Raw genomic sequence first — 18,251 nt, forward strand, 5'->3', positions numbered from 1 at the left:
GGCTCGAGTCCTGGAGTTTTCCATTTTGATAAGCATCCAGTTCACTCTGAAATATGTGATTGGAAAACTACACTTTGAGAAAAATGTTCTAATTTGTGGTACAGACGAAAGAGAAAGGCTTTTTAAATCCCCCAGTGTCGAGTCTGCAGGCTAAATCTGTTATACCCGGGGCTTCCTCCTTCCCACCTCCCCTCCCCTTCACCTTCCCCTCAACTGAGCCCTCTGGGTAAGGCTTGCACCTGCCACTCATCTGCTGAGGCTGCGTTTTGTAATTGTCTCTAGAACTGGTTTCTAAATGTGAGGTCTAGCCAAACACCTGAGGTTAGCCTCAGGGCAGCACCAGACTCTCACAGATCTGTACCAGTTCCTGGACCAGTAGAAACTGGACCAAGTCACCTGGATTCTTGGCTCAAAGTCTACAGGCCCCTCAGGAATGTCCCCATCTTTGGTGGAGAAGTTTGTCTTCAGGTAACTGAACTTGATTAGATCAGAGAGTTACCCAGCCGTGGACAAGAGACCGTAGGACACCTAGACCTTCTGGGTCATTCTGGGAAGCCCTCCGTGGCTCATGCTGGCACCAGATCTAATTACCCTCTCACTGACCTTCTTGCCTTAACTGCAGTTGGGCAGGCTAGCAGATTCCCCTCTGTGTCAAGTCTCAGGGCAATCGCTGCTGCACGGATGATTTTTTCCAGTGTTTCACTAGCAAGAAGGCCCTGGGGCCCTATAAAAGTATGCTATTAGATGCCATGTTCCTGTTCTCCAAAAACCATGGGTCTCCTTCCATATGGGTCAGTTTCTCCTTATGCATATGAAGGATCTTTGTTTCTATATTCAAGGATCTTGAAGCTGTGTTAGAGATTCTTTTTCTCCAGTGGATAGGAATTGTCATAGTAAAGGAATAGTTTTGCTGTGGACAACATTTAGTATCTGAAGAGAGGATTAATTGAATAGGTAGGTAAATCTAACTTTAGCTTTGGATGGGCCTCTGGAGGTCATTTGAGGCAATCTCCCACTAAAAGACACAGATAAGGAAGCAGAATTTAGAAATGTTAGATGTGTTATCAGAGACTGGACTGCTGTTTGATGACTGTAATATGAATACAAAAAATGTAGTTGTTCTGCCATTTGCATCCCACTAAGTTATGGGCCTGATAGACTAGAAACTGACAGATAATTACTTATAGCCATAGACAGATCTGAAATCTTTCCTAGCGTAGATTGTATCTGACTAATAAAGCTTTATCTTTATGTTTCAGGACTAAAATCTGAAAATTGTGTTGAGAACATGGGTAAGATATGCTTTAAATTTAAAATTCTCTGCGATGGGCATTTTTCCATGTGATTTCTCACAGGTAGGGGTCACAGCCATCCGACCAGACTGTCATACTGTCCGCCACCATTTTCTCAAGGCACAGTTGTACTGCTGCTGCCACCTTGTCAGGGGAGGGCCCAGGAGCCTCCCCGGTGCTCACCCCAGCCATGCTGGTTCTCTCCAACACTGCATTTACCCTGGGCATGTAGTGCCATTCCACTCTCTCACTGGCTCATCCTTACAGGGTGTCAGTGCTCCCGCGCATCCCCTCATGATTCCCATACACAGAGCTACACTCACACCCCAGCATTTGGTGTCTAAGGAAATCCCATTTGGGAAACTAATGAAGGAATAGAGCGAATGTGCCTCAAGGCGGCAGCCTGGAGGGACAGGATGGTAATACAGTCTGCTTCCTCGGGAAACACAGGAGGAGGCTGTAACAAAAGATAATCTTCCTCAGAGGATTCCTGAGAAAGCTTTGGGTAGATAAACAGGAATTCTAAGGGCATTCAAGAATAGCGTTATCTTGTAGGCCCAACAGATTTAGACCAAAGTTGCCAGAAAATACCTTGAGCTGATTAATGCTTTGGGTGGACTTTTTTAAGTTTTCCTTAATAAAAGGTTTGAAAGTAAGCTTCCATTTCTAACTGTCTTCCCGGCTAGTGTGCTATGAATTCTTCATGCAATTAAAGGGAATCCACATCCGTTTGTTTTTGAGACTGAAACTTTTGTATCTCTCATCTCACCATGTTTCGTATGCATATTAAATGTGAGCCAACTCGAGTTTTTGTCATTAATGAATGTTTAAAAATAGACTGAACCTGACATATACGTCTGAGCATAGTACTACATAATGAGAACATTTTTGTATTTCAGACTATTTCCAACCTATCCATGTCTCCAGCCCTGGTAAGTATGCTCTCATATTTAAAAATACTCCTTGTTTGGATGCTTAGTAGTTTTTTCGTATTTAACAAGTTCATTTCTTAGCTGAAGAAAAAGAATATTTTGCAGATATGAAGGAGTAACTTGGCAGATAGGAGTGTGGGAAAAGATAGAATCTATTCTGGGGAAATTTGCCTCTTTATAAATGAGAGGGTTAGCACTCTGGAGAGCTGAACAAGGTAGAAATAGTGTAGGGAATAAGGTTGGTGGGACCTGAAAAGCTAGTCACTCTTGAGAGGTCTGAGGGCTCTATATTCAGCCATTGAGACTAACCTGTGTGCTACCATTCAGGTGAAAGTAGAAGTTAGTCATTTGCACTGGTCACTTGCACTTCTCAAATATGCTAAAGTTTGGTATCCTTTAACTAAAATACCTGGGTGGTTAGGTGCCCCCGCCCCCTGCTCCAGTTTCCAATTATGGTGATATGGCCGAAATCACTTCTGTGCATTTCAGTTCCTCATTATGTGTTTGGCCCATGTAGCTACAGCAAGATTTTCTTTATTAAAGACAGAGGTATCTGGCCTTTCCTTAAGTATGTAATTTACTTGATGTTTGGAAGATAACTTCCTGTCCTTATGTGAAGCATTTCATGCTGGGGAGAACTTGCTTGGCTTATTGGACTTCTTACTGGCTCATTGCAGGCAAAAGTTTTACTGGTCACTTCGCAGGGAGCTCAGCTAACTCTTCAAGACAGACATTTCTCTGGCTCACTGACATCCCCCAGGAGACTTGTTATGTGGGACAGTTTTTCTTGAGCTACTCAAGGAAGGTTCCAGCCCAATTAGCCACGGTGCATCTAGACTCTGGCTGACACTTAAATTTGGTGGCATCACTTTACTGGATGTACCAAATGGTTCTTTATGGTCCTATTACCTGAAAAGAGTTTTGCTGTAACTATACTAACTTCCCATGATTTTATTCTATCGTTAAAACAGAAAGTTTCTTTTTGTAACTTAGGTGATAAAAAACAGAAGCTTGAAGACCCCGGTAAGACATTTTCATAAACTCTGGGCCTTATATTTGCAAGACAGTTTCTTTAGGGTGGGACCACGTGGTCACGGCACAGTCAGAAACAGTGGGAAGAGGGAAGAACTACTTTAGCTTGTTAGTTTGGGGTAGCAGAGACCCTCCTGAGTTTTGGACAGACTTCCCTATAGAAATGACACAGCAGCTCTCTCTGTGTTTCTTATCTAGCAATCTTCAGGTCACCCCAGTAGGGAAGTTGAGGAACTAGTTCTAGAGGGTATAGTATTTTCCGCTCTACACCATCAGTTATGTGGATGGAGGAAGGTGTGGCTAACTATTCCACAAACTGTTGTGGCCTAGGGTGTTGGGCAGGGGCATTAAACATTGGCATGAGTTTTTCTAAATTAAATATTATGATTTTTTATATTTACTTCTGCTTCCAGCCATCTAACAGATGCTATTAGCTATACCCATTTGATTATTTAGTATATTCCCACATTTTTGTCTTTTTTAAAAAATAATGTTAGATGTCCTCAAGGGTGCTAGGACAGGGACACTCTCTTAAATTACTGATAAGATTATAAATTGAAGCCTTTCTGGAAGACATTCTGGTAATATGTATTACTAGCTTTTAAAATTGCTCATACCTTTTAACCTAGTTATAACACTTTTAGATATTTGTCCTAAGGAAATAATGGTAAAGATTTGTGTACAAAATGTGTACAAAAATATCTACATAGTGCTGTGGTAGCCAAAATTTATAAATAACCTTAGTGTCCAACAGGTGGGTGTTAAATAAAATTATACCCATAGTATGAAACACTAAACTTAAAAATCATTTTTGAAAAATATTTGAGCATATGAAAAAGAGACATATGAGAGACAGACCTCATACTTATGAGGTCTGTCTAGAATATATCTAGCCATGTAATATTTTTAAAAAATGAGACATTTATTGAAGAAGATACAAGATATAAGAAACATTGTACACAGGACAATGATGCCCCAGTCTCTTTCAAGTGGGCACCTTGGGACCTCACACAGTTCTCCCAATTGCCATCAGCTTCCCTGTCATATTTTCCTAAATCTCACTGATGGTCTGAAATCTCTTCCCTTGCAAAGGTGATTTTGGGAAAAGCCAGAAGTCTCAGGGCACCAAATCTGGGCTGTCAGGAGGCTGAGTCACCTGGGTAATTCGATGTTTTGCCAAAACACTGCACAAGATATTATGCACGAGAAGGTGTGTTTTTGTGATGAAGCTGCCAATCACCGGTTGCCCATAGCTGCAGCCTTCTGAATCATCCTAATAGCTTCTGCAGAGAAATGTTCAAACTTAATGCAAAATCTGATGCAGATTCATTGCTCTACTTGCTCAGTCATTTTGAATGCAACAGCCACACAGTACACATGCTGGCTCAATGGCATCAACTGCTCCCACTGACTAGTACAGTGAAGTCCTCATTGTTCACACATGTGCATTCTAGTCCACTCTCCTTGGATGCCAGGTTACATCAATGTTGTGCAAACCATTCCTGTAATGTTAACAGTGGTTGGACTTTTTCCAGACAGACCTCGTATATACAGTGGCAAATAAAATAGGATAAAAAATAGCATGTAGAGTATAATATCAATTTTATTTCAAAATGTAAAAATGTCCAAACTTCCAGTTAGAAGAGAAATAAGTACTGGGGATTGGTGTACAACATGGCGACTATAGTTAACACTGCTGTATGACGTATTGAAAGTCCCTAAGAGAGTAGTTCCTAAGTTCTCATTACAAGGAAAAAACAGTTTTCTTTACTTTTTTTTTTGGTATTGATATGAGATGACACATTTTAAATAAACTTATTGTGGTAGTTATTGCAAAATCTATGTAAGTTAAGTCATTATGCTGTGCTCCATAAACTTAATCTGGTGCTACATGTCAATTACATCTCAGTAACACTGGAAAATATACCAAACATGTATATGCACATATATGTATACATAGCAAAGAGATTGGTAGGAAATATAGCAAAATTGTTAAGAAAGAGTAACTCTGAGATTTGGGATGAAGAATAATTTTTAATAATGTCCTGTGTTTTTCCAAATTATCTGTAATTATAATGTATGACTTATATAATCAAGACATTTTGTTTTAAAAAATACATCATGACAGATGACAAATGTAGATCAGAGTCCTTGGACTGAATATTTTTAAAAAATCAACAGGGGCTGTTCTGCTTAATCTAGTAGAGATCCTGGGTCACTGGCCAATGTTCTCACCAGAAATCAGCCAGGCTCCAGTGGCTTAAATCTCTCTCTCACTCTGTCCACTGTCATCTCTCAAAGCTTTTAGAGTTTTCCACTGAATAAATAGCCACATAGATGTGAGGTTAAATTTATTTTTAAGCCAAGTGCATTTTTCACTAAATAGTTCCTGTTCTCATCTTTAGGAGTGAAAAGCCAGGAGTCCCCAGTCTTACCTGGTAAGTAATCTTTTTATTTACTCCCTGAAACTAGCTGCAAGGTTGGGAGACCCGAGGACTCCTTGGACTAAGGCCATTAGTGGATGTGGAGAGTGTCAGGAATGGGTGAAGCCAGAACAGAGGGATTCCATTTTTGAGTGCTTATTATGTTTCATGCAGTGTACTAAGCACTTCTAGGATGTATCTCCTTTAATCATCACTTCCCACCAACCTGCAAGGTATTTATTTTGCATAAATAAGGAGGTGAAGGTCAGAGGGATTAAGAAGGCTCTGTAGTCATAGAGCTAATTACTATAATGATAAATAGAACCAAACCAAGCAGAGTCTTATACCCAGTACTGTTTCATTTAAAAGCCAATGTACTTATGAAGATAAGGTGGGAGATATACCGGCCAGATCATGGAAGTTCTTGAAGTCCAGGCTAAGGAGTTTAGGTTTGTCTAGAGAATGAAGAGCCATCAAAAAGTGTTTTTGTTGTTACTACTTGTTAAATTTTTTTCTTTCATTGACTCCAGAGGGAGGGGAAGGGAGAGAGAGAGGGAAAGAAACATTGATGTGAGAGAGAAACCTCAATTAATCAATCAGTTGCCTCTTGTACACGCCCTGACTGGGGACCTAACTGGCAACCAAGGCATGTGACCTGACTGGTAACTGAACTCTCGGTCTCTCGGTTTGCAGTACGACACCCAACCAACTGAGCCACACTGGCCCAGGCTGTTGTTACTCCTTTCTTTTCCCTTTTTTAAGGGTTGGATTTGGGGGAGGTACAGACAAATGGAAGCATTAACAACGCAAGATCATTAATACTAACCAATAGTCAATTCTGCCTTTAGGTATGAAGAGCCATGAACCCATCCAAATACCCGGTAAGACAGATTTCTGTTCACTCTTTGGGCCCAAATGTGAGGTGAGAAGGATTCCCCTTGGCATTAAAAACAGTATTGTCATGAGATAATTGTTATTCATTAATATTTCCTTTACAGCTGCCTAATGGTCATTCACAAAGACTTAGCTGGGCAAGAGAGTAGAGAAAGTGCCTTTGCTCCTGTTTCTGGAGCAGGACAGTTAGCTGTCGGGGGGCATCCCTGAAGGGCCAGGCTGCTGGGACCTGACTGCATGTAGTCTAGCTCCTTTCGGGCTCTACAGCTGAAGTTACTCCAGTGGAAACTTCAGCTGCACGCAGACGCTGGCTGTTAGCTTTTGGCTAACATCGAAGTATCTAGGATCTCTAGGTAACAGAATGTATAATATTCTCCTGACATAGTGATAGACTTAGTGAGGTGCCATGGCAGAAGCCTCCTCTAAGCTTGGTGTGGCTTTGCACTGTGAGGGTTCATGTAGCCAGAATTTTTAAATAAAAAGCCAGGAACTACAATTAGTGGAAACTTTGGCACTTGTGTCACTTGATCTCATGGAACAAGAGTCTGGAAATTGTACTCGCTGGAGCAAAACTGCTAGTCACTGAAAACTTCTTTCTCATTTAGGAATGAAAATTCCAGAACCTATCCCATTACCTGGTAAGCAGTGGTAGGCATGCCAGAGAGGAAGGTGCCAGTTGGGGACGGGGCACAGACACACCTGTCAACATCAGACATGCAGGGAGCCCAAGTGCTTCACAAAAGATCACATACGTGAGTGAGGACCCAAGTCTCTTAGCTTGCATCCTAGTGCTCATTCCTTAGGAGTTGCAGTTCCTTAAGGGTAGTTTTTCAGTAGGTTTACCATGGCAGATTTAACCTGCCTTTAAGAGAGAACTATTCCATGGTTATTTAACAAGTATGAGTCTGTCTCTGAGGGCAGGGCCATCAGGGGCCTTGAGCTTCTGTGGCCAGACAAAAGGAACAGTGGCTCCTGTCAAGGTCCTCAGAACTTAGGCTCGCTGGGGAGGGAAGAATAAATGCTTTCAAACTTAATTTTTCCTGAGACAAGAAGTAAATAAACTAAGTGGGCACAACACAGCCAGAGAGCTGTGGGCAGTAATAACACTTCTCTATGACGCAGAGTCGTGGTCTTTCAAACATGGCTAACGCCTGTCAATTCGAACTTGTGGGGATAGCTGTAAGGACTGTAAAAACACAAACTCTCAGGGTGCAAGCTGCTATCCAGCACTTAAACCCTTCTCCTGAGTTCATGTAGTGTTTGAAAATAATTTTTGGTAGGTTTCATTATTTAAGAATGATTATCTGTTGAAAAATAGATTTTTGGCATCCACTAAACTGCATCCATCCACACAGTGCTCTGCCTTTCCTAACACTGCTCTCTGCAGACACCTCCCACTGCGCACAGAGACCTAACACTGCTCTGCAGACACCTCCCACTGGGCACAGAGACCTAACACTGCTCTCTGCGGACACCTCCCACTGCGCACAGAGGCCTAACACTGCTCTCTGTGAACACCTCATGCTGGGTACAGAGGCAGCGTGTTCACAGTTTACTGCCCAAAGCACAAGCAGAGGCCCGGAGAGAGGGTCCCACTGCTTGCTACACTGTCGGACTAATCTGGCCACAATTCAGAAGTGAATCTCTAATGACACTGGTGAGGCACCTTGTATGAGTACACACCTCTTCCAGTCACTGGACCCGAGGGGCGCAGTACTCTCAGAGGCACCTTGTTAGGCACAGCTTCCAGGCAGGTGTGGGGATGGACAGGGACTGTGTAAACAGAGAGACCCAGCTTTGTGAAGTCCCTCCTCTGTCATTTTCTTTTGGGTAACTTTGCGGTGTGTGTTTGCTTATTTAAATCACTTTTTATTTTTCAATTACAGTTAACACACAATGTTATATTACACCCCAATGTTTGGATATTATATAACTTACAAGGTGATCATCCCTATAAATCTCATACCCACCTGGCACCATACATAGCTGTTAGAATATTATTGACTATATATTCCTTATGCTGTACTTTATATCCCTATGGCTCTTTTGTAACAACCAATTTGTACTTTTTTTTCAATTTTATTTATTTTACTTTTAGAGGGAGGGGAATGGAGAGAGAAAGAGAGGGAGAGAAACATCAATGTGTGGTTGCCTCTCACACACCCCCTACTGGGAACCTGGCCCATAAATCAGGCATATGCCCTGACTGGGAATCGAACCAGCAACTCTTCGGCTTGTAGGCCAGTGCTCAATCCACAGAGCCATGCCAGCCAGGGCCACTTTGTGCTTCTTAATCCCTTTACCTTTTCACCTAGCCTTCCCAAACCTACCTCCCAATTCTGACAACTGTCAAAATATTCTCTGTATCTATGAGTCTGTTTCTGTTCTGCTTGTTTGTTTATTTTGATTTTTAGGTTCAGTTTTTGATAGAGATGTATTTATTGCCATCTTATTCATATTTTTTATCTTTTTTCTTTTTCTTAAAGACCATTGCACATTTTATATAATACTGGCTTACTGGTGATGAACTTCTTTATATGTTCTTGTCTGGGAAGCTCTTTTTATGTCCTTCCATTCTAAATGATAGCTTTGCTGGGTAGAGGAATCTTCATTGCATGTCCTTGCTTTTCATCACTTTGAATAATTCTTACCACTCCTTTCTGGCCTGTAAAATGTCTATTGAGATAGTAGCTGACAGTCTTATGGGAGCTCCCTTATAGGTAACTATGTTTTTCTTGCTGCTTTTAGTATTCTCTCTTTGTCTTTAACCTTTGGCATTTTAATTATAATGTGTCTTAGTTAGAGTCTGTTTGGGTTCATCTCATTTGGGACTCTGTGCTTCTCAGATTTGTATGTCTATTTACTTCACCAAGGTAAGAAAGTTTTCTGTCATTATTTTTTCAAATAGGTTTTCAATTTCTTGTTGTCTTCTTCTCCTTCTGACCCCCCCATGATGTGAATATTGGTACACTTAAATTGTTCCAGAGGCTCCTTACACTGTCCTCATTTAGGGGGGTTCTTTTTTTTTCTTTTGGCTGTTCTAATTGGGTGCTTTTTGCTTCCTTAAATTCCAGATACCTGATTCAGTTCTTGGCATCACCTACTCTACTCTTGATTCCCTGTAGTTATTCTTCATTTCAGTTAGTGTATCCTTTATTTCTAACTGGTCCTTTTTTATTCTATGTTCTTTTTCATGTTGTTGAAGTTCTAAGTTCCTTGAACATCCTTATTACCATTGTTTCAAACTCTGTATCTGGTAGTATGTTTGCCTGCATTTAGTTCTTTTTCTGGAGGTTTCTCCTCTTCTTGTATTTGGGACCTGTTTCTTTGTCTTAGCATTTTGACTGCTTCTCTATGCTTTTTTCTATGTATTAGGCAGAGCTGCTATGTTTCCCAGATTTAGTAGAGCAACCATGTTTAGTAGGTATCCCATAGGGCCTGTGGCGCAGTCTCCCCAGTGTCTCAAGCTGGGCGTTGTAGGTGTGCCACTGTCCTGTTGTAGTTGAGCCTTGATGGCTGTTGGGAGGGATTAACCTTCAGGCCAGTCCAGCTTCAAGGACAGGCTGTAATTACAGTGGAGGAACTGCTGTGCAGGAGTCAACTCTGCAGAGTAGGGCTTAGTTCATTGGGGCTCTTGTGTTCACCAAGTCCGCCCCTGGAGTGTGTCACTCATGGAGGTAGTAGGGTTGTAATCTGGCATGGTCTGAAGCTCTCCATTGGGTCCACTGGTTCTGGGGCCTGCCAGAAGTTGCAAGGTCAGCCACCACCTGTGCCCTGGCCTGGGCTACCCAGCAGTCTGTAGATGGCTGCTAATTGTGCTGTGCTTGGAGGTGCCCAGAGGAGGCAGTGCTGTGAACCAAGGTCAGCTGCTGCTACTGCTGGGCCTGGGGCTACTTAGAAAGAGGTAAGGGGTATGCAGAGACAGCTGCTTCTTGTTTGAGAGATTTTAGGAAAGTTCAAAGCATGAAGCAAAAGAGGCCAGTTATGTGGAAAAGTCAGTGAAAATGGCTGGGGTGGGGTGGGGTCTCAGGAAATCACCAAGGCAGGGTGGACAGTGATAGTCAGGTTGATGGAGACTCAGATACGGTGCCTGCCTATTGGCTCTGCAGGGTAGATGGTCTCAGAAAAAGAACAATGGCCTCTGCCAGCATTTCTGTCTTGGAGAAATCTCCCCTCCCCAGCTCTCGCCTTGATTCCAGACAATTCCGGTCCTTCTGCTATATCCCTGGTTCCTTCCAAGCTGCTGCTATAGCAGTGAGACTCAGAGGGAGTGAGTCAGAGTGAGTACTTGCATGGGCCCTTGAAGAGGAACACCCGAGACTCCAGAAGCCCTCCTTCTCACTCAGCCACAATTCTGCTGGTTTTTACAGATAGACCTTATGGTGACTTCTCTTCCTGGCTCTGAAACCCTGGGCTGAGAGGCCTGGAGTAAGGTTGGCATCCCTTGCTCCTTATGGAGGGACATGAGCAGCTGAGATATCCCTCCCGATTTTAAACTACCACACATGGGTGTGGGACCACCACACTCGAGTGTGGGACCAGCCCATTCCATGCCTCTGCCCTTTCTACCAGTCTTGGTGTGACTTCTTTAAATCTCTAGTGTGGATCTTCTAGTCAGATGGATTTCAGGTGGTTGTGAGTGATGGTTATTCTGTAGTTTAGTTGCAATTTTGATGTGGTTGTGGGAGAATTTTGAGTACCACATTTAACCTATGTCCTCTTGACCAGAAATCTCTTCTGGGTAACTTTTTATAAGTTATTTCACTTTTCTGCACCTCTCCTCCCACATCTGTACAATGAAGAAAACTGTCTCATAAGAATGATTAAAGTCCTAATAAGATAAAGTTCTGACAAATGAAGAGTAGTTTATAATACTAGTAAGTGGTAGCTGTCTTTATTATCATCTGAAAATCTTTTCCCATTTAGGAATAAAAGTGGTACAACTGGATGAAAAACCTGGTAATAAATTTTTTATTTGGGGGTGGAGGCATGGGGTTGAGTCCTTTACCATACTCAGTCAGCTCAGTCTTAAGGAGTCTGGGGAGGATATCAAGGCTGCAAAGTTTCTGACATCCCAGTCTGCAAGCTGGCAGGGAGAAATGTTGAGACTTTCAATGTGAGCTGCTATCATGGCTGTCTGGGCTGAGCAGAGGAAAAGGTGCCTGGCCTAAACTGGAATAGTTGGCTTCCAGCTGCACCTATTTCAGAACAGGGCAAGAGGCTTCCAAGGCTGAGCTGGCTACTGTGAGGGAATCTGTCGTCACAGCAATAGCGTCATCAAAGAGGTGTGTATGAGAACTGTACAGCACTGGACCAGCCATTCCATGCTTCTCACTAGCTGTCCTGGTCCCCCAACAAATAGGTTTTACAGGGACCATTTTGTTGTGCCCTCTGCTGGAAAGCTGTGTGTAGTACATACTCTTTTTTTCTTTTCCTCCCTCCCTCCCTCCCTCCCTCCCTTCCTTACTTCCTTCCTTCTCAATACAGTTACACTACATCTCATCTAATACAAGATAAATACTGGTTTTGCCATTTTGGCGATGAGGACATGGAACATGGGAAGGTTAAAGAACCTGTAAAAAGCTAGAAAGGGACAACCAGGACTCAAATTTTTCAAGTTTTGTTAACTCTCTGTCACACGACATTTGTCTTTCACCCAGATTTAGTTAAAAAAAATACTCATCTATCCTGTGCCACTAGAATTGGCATTCAGCCTCAAAGCCATCAAAATATGGGAATATTATTAATATTTCAATGTTAGGCACACACTTGGAGGTAGTACAGCTTAGTAAATGGGAACAGGGGCCTTGAAATCAGACATTTCACTGATCACCTCCGACCTTTGTGTAAGTTTTGCGGAACATCTGTATAATATGGAGAACTACACCCACCTTCTAGGACTGTAAGAAATAAAGGTGACAATGTACGTAAAGCACTTGCACAGTGAGTGGAACACAGTAGGCACTCAATAAATGGTAGGTATTAATATTGTATTTGGAAATCCAACTTCAACATGTAGAAAGAGCACTGTTTTGTAATCAAAACTTTAATCATTCTTTTAATGGAAACATACATTACAAAAAAAATAAATCCAAAGAGTGCAGACCTGGCTGGATTATTATTATAGCTCAGTTGGTTGGAGTGTCATCCAGTACACCAAATGATTGCAGGTTCTCTCCCCGGTCAGGCACATGGTCAGGGCACATACCTAGGTTGCAGGCTTGCTCCCTGGTAGGGGCACATACGGGAGCAACTGATCAATGTTTTTCTCTCTCTGTGTCTCCCCACCTCCTTTCCTCTCTCTCTGAAATCACTAAGCATGTCCTCAGGTGAGGATTAAAAAAAATTTAAAACAAAAATCCAAGGAGTGCGGTTGAGTAACAGTTAAGCCCTTCCCCCAACCTAACACATACCTCTAAACCTAGTACTCTGTCCCTCTCGCCCACTCCCAGAAATAACCAAGTTTGCTTAATCATAAAATCACATTTTTCTCTCCTGGATAAATAGGTGTACAATGCAACTAACTCAAAATCTATTTATATTCTAGAATATAAAAGTCAAGAAGATACCAACAGTCTGAGTAAGAAATATCTCATTTTCTTTTACCTAATAAGTGCTTGATCTGCAATATAGAAAAAGTGAGAAAAAATTTTTTCTTGACGGAACAGAAGTTGCAAGTATTTAAGGCATCCTAACAGAATATAGTGTCATATCCAAATGTTTGTATGTATGTATATGGTGGGGGCAACTTGACTGTTCTTGCATAGTTTTTTCTATTGTGTATAGTGACTATGTCTACAGCAAATATTTGATAAAGCCCGTATACTATCCTGAAATAAGATTCTTAGATAAGGAGACTTCCCGAACCCATAAAAATATAATTTGTAACAAAATTATATACATTCTAATATATAAATCCTTAGATTACACCAGAAGACAATGTAGTAGACAGTGATTGTATTTACTTAGGCAAATACATTTGGACTTAAGAGAAGCCTGGAAGCTACTCTATGTGAGTATAAGAAAATGGGAGTGAAGAAATACAGTGGGTACCAGATAGTACTAATGTTTTTAGAACTATCCCAAAATATTTTGTTTAGGTATCAAACTGATTTAAATTCTAGGTTGAGCATTATAAATAGGTTTTTACGTCTACATCTTGCAGTGCATTTGAAATTTGTGTGGAAGTCAGTTGATTTTTCATGGTGCTAAACTAGCCCTCTACTTCCACCCCACCCTTGTCACAATCAAAAAATACCCTGACACATTTCCATCTGTCCCTTAGAGGGCAGCACTACCTGCCCTCTTGAGAACCACTGCTCTACAGCAACAAACTAATGCCTGAGTACATCTGCCATCCACTTCCCCATCTGTATTTATGTAACTGTATGTTTGTGATTATAGCAAACTAAATTGACAAAATGAGTTGAAGGCTTTTATAAAATTTACTGGCTATTTCTCTTGGCCTGACTTATGAAACCTGAGTAGTGGTCCCATTTGGATAGTTCCAGCCAATCCTCCCTTGTACCATCTAAGCCAAGCTTCTGAATTAAGGGTAGTGTGAAGCAGATACTGAGGTGAATGGACTCCACTGTTCCTCTCTGCTAGTTCAAATGAAAGGAAACAGTTTTCTCCAGAGCAGAAAATGCTATGTATGAGAGAATTTTTTTAAATTTTAAGTGTACTTTATTGAATATGCTGTTAGAGTTGTCCCATTGTTTTCTCCCCTTTATCCTCCTTTGCCCAGCACTCTCAGTCCTTCTAGCATTCCTCTCCCTCAGTTCATGTCCATGGGTCATACATGTAAGCCCTTTGGTTTCTCCATTTCCCATACTATTCTTAACCTCCCCCTGTCTATTTTGTATTTGCCACTTATGCTTCTTATTCTTTGTACCTTTTCCTTCATTCTTCTCCCTCCTCTTCCCTCCCCCTCCTGGCTGATAACCCTCCATGTGATCTCCATTTCTGTGATTCTCTCCTGTTCTAGTTGTTTTCTTAGTTTGTGTGGTTTTTTTTCTAGGTTCAGTTTTGATAGTTGTGAGTTTGTTGTCATTTTACTGTTCAGAGTTTTGATCTTTCTCTTAGATAAGCCCTTTAACATTTCATGTCATAATGGTTTGGTGATGATGAACTCCTTTAACTTGACCTTGTCTGGGAAGCACTTTATCTGCCCTTCCATTCTAAATGGTAGCTTTAGTGGATAGAGTAATCTTGGATGTAGGTCCTTGCTTTTCATGACTTTGAATACCTCTTGCCAGCCCCTTCTTGTTTGTAAAGTTTGAGAAATCAGCTGGGTCTTATGGGAACTCCTTTGTAGGTAACTCTCTGCTTTTCTCTTGCTGGTTTAAGATTCTCTCCTTATCTTTAAACCTTTGGCATTTTAATTATGATGGGTCTTGGTGTGGTCCTCTTTGGGGCCAATTTCTTTGGGACTCTCTGAGCTTCCAGGACTTGTATATCTATTTCCTTTGTAGATTAGGGAAGTTGTCTCCCATTATTTTTCCTAATAAGTTTCAATTTCTTGCTCTTCCTCTTCTCCTACCAGCACCCCTATGATTCAAATGCTGGAACGTTTAAAGTTGTCCCAGAGGTTCCTAAGCCTCTCCTCATTTTTTGAATTCTTGTTTCTTCATTCTGTTCCGGTTGAATGTTTATTCCTTCCTTTTTTTCCAAATCATTGATTTGAGTCCCTGTTTCCTTCCTTTCACTGTTGGTTCCCTGGATATTTTTTATTTCACTTTGCATAGCCTTCACTGCTCCTTTTATTGCATCTGTACTCAGTCATTTCTGTGAACATCCTGATTACCAGTGTTTGAACTCTGCATCTGATAGGTTGGCTATCTCCTCATCACTTAGTTCTTCTTCTTGGGTTTTGATCTGTTTTTTTCATTTTGGCCATATTTCTTTGTCTGGGTGCACCTCTTACACTGTAAGGGACAGAGCCTTAGTTATTTGCCAGAGCAAGGCAACCTGCTTCATTGCATTGTGGCACTGTGTGGGTGTTGCGGGGGGGATGGGTCAGAGACGGACAAATGCCCCTTGCTCAGCTCTCACCCTGCTTTCAGTCACTTCCCCTGCTTCCTGCAAGTAACTGGCACCCTTCCAGTTGTGGCCCTGGTGCTGATACCCTGAGTGGGTGGGCTTGTGTATATTCTAGGATCCCAGGGACCCCTCAAATGCACTTTCCTGAGAGACCAGCAGTTTATTCCACCACTGCACCCGCTACAGGTTGTTACAGCCAAAGGTTATGAGGTGTCAGAGAGGGAACAATATCACTTGCTCAGCTCTCACCTGCTTTCACTTTCCCCAATTTCCACAAGTGATTGGCACCCTTCCAGGTGCTGCCCTGGTGCTGATTCCTGCATGGGTGGGCTCATGTATGGTCTAGGATCCCACTGGTCGCTCCAATGGGCTCTCCTGTGAGACAGTTTCTTCTGCTGTCAAAATTCCCACAAGTTTTTACCACCAGGGGTTCCGAGTATTTATTTACCTGGCACTGGAACCCTGGGTTGTGTGGTCTGTCTCACTTCCCAGTTATTCCTCCCAGTTTTTATCTGCATGTGAATGTGGGACTACCCGATCCACCAGCCGCCACCTCAAAGCATGTTCTCTTTACCTGGATGCCCATCTTCCCCTCACACCGGTCTGGATGTTTCTTCTTTAACTCCTTGGTTGTTGGACTTCCATGCAGTTCAATTTTTCGGCAGTTCTGGTTGTTTTTTGTTTTTAACTCGGTTGGTATCCTTCTTTTGGTTGTGAAGTGTACCTACCTATACCTTCATCTTGGCTGGAACTTGAAAAAATTAAAATTTTTAATGAGCTTTCAGGGATTAAGTGTTTAAAAATGCAGCTATATTCACTTGTATATTGTTATATACAGGTATATATGTATATGAGTATATGAGTATATGTATATGAAATGAGTATATGTATATGAAATGTGAGTATATGTATATGAAATATACTTTACTTGAAATAGAACAGATACAAAATTTACTTTACCATGCCTATATATATGCAAAAAATGAAAATAGAAAATTGCCTAGAATTTTAGAGAACTTGAACAAAAGATTATCTTGTCTACATAGGTATTAAAAGTTAGCCTGTGGAACCCTAGATAAAAACCTGGATCAGCATGCTCTAATGATATACAGGGTGGGGCAGAAGTAGGTTTACAGTTTAGTACACGACAGTTGATTCTTGTATCGCCAGTTACTGTATTGTTTTCCATATGTACAACTGTAAACCTACTTTTGCTTCACCCTATATATGAAAATATGGCCTGAGATTCATAATGAGTGATATTTATTTGAAAATTGTCCCTGGCTGGAAGTATTTCAGGCAAGTTTCTAACTCAACTTGAATGTTTACACAGTCAGTGTATATGGTATATAGGTGGATGAACTTGATGTTAAAAATGACACACTTCGATGACTATGTGTTCTCATTAACAGCTCCAGTTCCAGCTCCAGTTCCTGGTCCCAAAACCCATCCCTCTGCATCCTCTGGCAAAATGCTCCTTCCACTGTTTGAGACATTCATTATTTTAATCAGTGCTTCTGCTATAAATCTCTTTGTTGCTCTGTAGTCTGATACCTTGACAGTTGGAAGTACACTACATAGATCCCATGGGAAATGATCAAAAGGACTGTTATATTTTTCACTTGGCCAAAGTCAGTTGATAAAATGAGAACTGTGTATGTTATTCACTTTGCAAATTCACAAAGTTTATCCAGTTATGTTACAGAATCATTTCACTTATTTGTGTATTAATCTAATGACTGCAAAAACACTATTTCTGATCTAAAGCCTAAGATTATTAGATATTTCAGTAGAATGCCAATACTAAAATATCCAGTGTTAGTAGTTAACGAGTTTAATTTCTGAATTACAATTTTTGAGGGGATTTTTTATTTTTCAACAATAGTTTACAAGTACATTCAATATTCTGTATATTAGTTTCAGGTATACAGCTGTACAGCATAATGGTTAAACAATTCTATACTTGCGGCCCCTCTCGTTTCAAGTACACCCCTTGTTAATAAATTATTGACTATATTCTCTATGCTGTAATTTACATCCCTGTGACTGTTCTGTACCTACCAACTAGTTACTTCTTAATCCCATCACCTTTTCTACCACTCCCCCAAACTCCCTCTCCTCTGCTAATCAGTAGTCTGTTCTCTGTAAGTCTGTTTCTATTTTGTTCTTCGGATTCCACTTACAAGTGAAATCACATCGTATGTCTTATTTCACTTGGCATAAATAATACCCTCTAGGTCCACCATGCTGTTGCAAGACTGAATTAGGATTTTAAAGTTGTTCTGTTCATCTTTGAAGGAATAGACTTTGACTTCCAATAGTTATCTTACAATATATGAACACTTTATATTTTTGTAAACACAGGTTTATCAAGTGTTTGACATACTTAATTCCTAACTCGAATCTCATGTTATTCCAGGAAGGTAGAGAGTACTCTATACATGGACTAAGTAAGCAACAGAATATAAATGAGGTTACACAGTGTAGTACCATTTCCCCCAAGGTGCTGTACTATGGTGGCTGAAGAGAGACTGACTTCACCCTGGGACTTTGGTAAACTGACAGTTGTTTACACTTCACCAATGTTTTAAAAACGATTTAAGGTCACTTTCAAAGCTATAGAAAAACTGCATCTA

General features: G+C 41.1%; 1 protein-coding gene across 4 annotated transcripts in view; it reads left to right on the forward strand.

Annotated features, from left to right (window-relative positions):
- The window catches only part of ART3 (ADP-ribosyltransferase 3 (inactive)), a 33,725-nt gene extending 16,371 nt beyond the window's left edge, over window positions 1-17,354 (forward strand). The window contains exons 4-11 of one of the 4 annotated variants that reach the window (XM_037050972.1): window positions 1,260-1,292; window positions 2,192-2,224; window positions 3,218-3,247; window positions 5,662-5,694; window positions 6,528-6,560; window positions 7,179-7,211; window positions 13,121-13,153; window positions 17,028-17,354. In XM_037050972.1, coding sequence (XP_036906867.1) covers window positions 1,260-1,292; window positions 2,192-2,224; window positions 3,218-3,247; window positions 5,662-5,694; window positions 6,528-6,560; window positions 7,179-7,211; window positions 13,121-13,153; window positions 17,028-17,161 — 362 coding nt within the window. In that variant the 3' untranslated portion in view covers window positions 17,162-17,354. The remainder of the gene's footprint in view (window positions 1-1,259; window positions 1,293-2,191; window positions 2,225-3,217; window positions 3,248-5,661; window positions 5,695-6,527; window positions 6,561-7,178; window positions 7,212-13,120; window positions 13,154-17,027) is intronic. The other 3 variants (XM_037050974.1, XM_037050973.1, XM_037050975.1) reach the window with 3 other exon arrangements.
- The last annotated feature ends 897 nt before the right edge of the window (window positions 17,355-18,251 follow it).

This window comes from Sturnira hondurensis, unplaced genomic scaffold (assembly GCF_014824575.4).
Source record: "Sturnira hondurensis isolate 20B ecotype Veracruz unplaced genomic scaffold, ASM1482457v3 Scaffold0007036, whole genome shotgun sequence".
Classification (NCBI taxonomy): Eukaryota; Metazoa; Chordata; class Mammalia; order Chiroptera; family Phyllostomidae; genus Sturnira; species Sturnira hondurensis.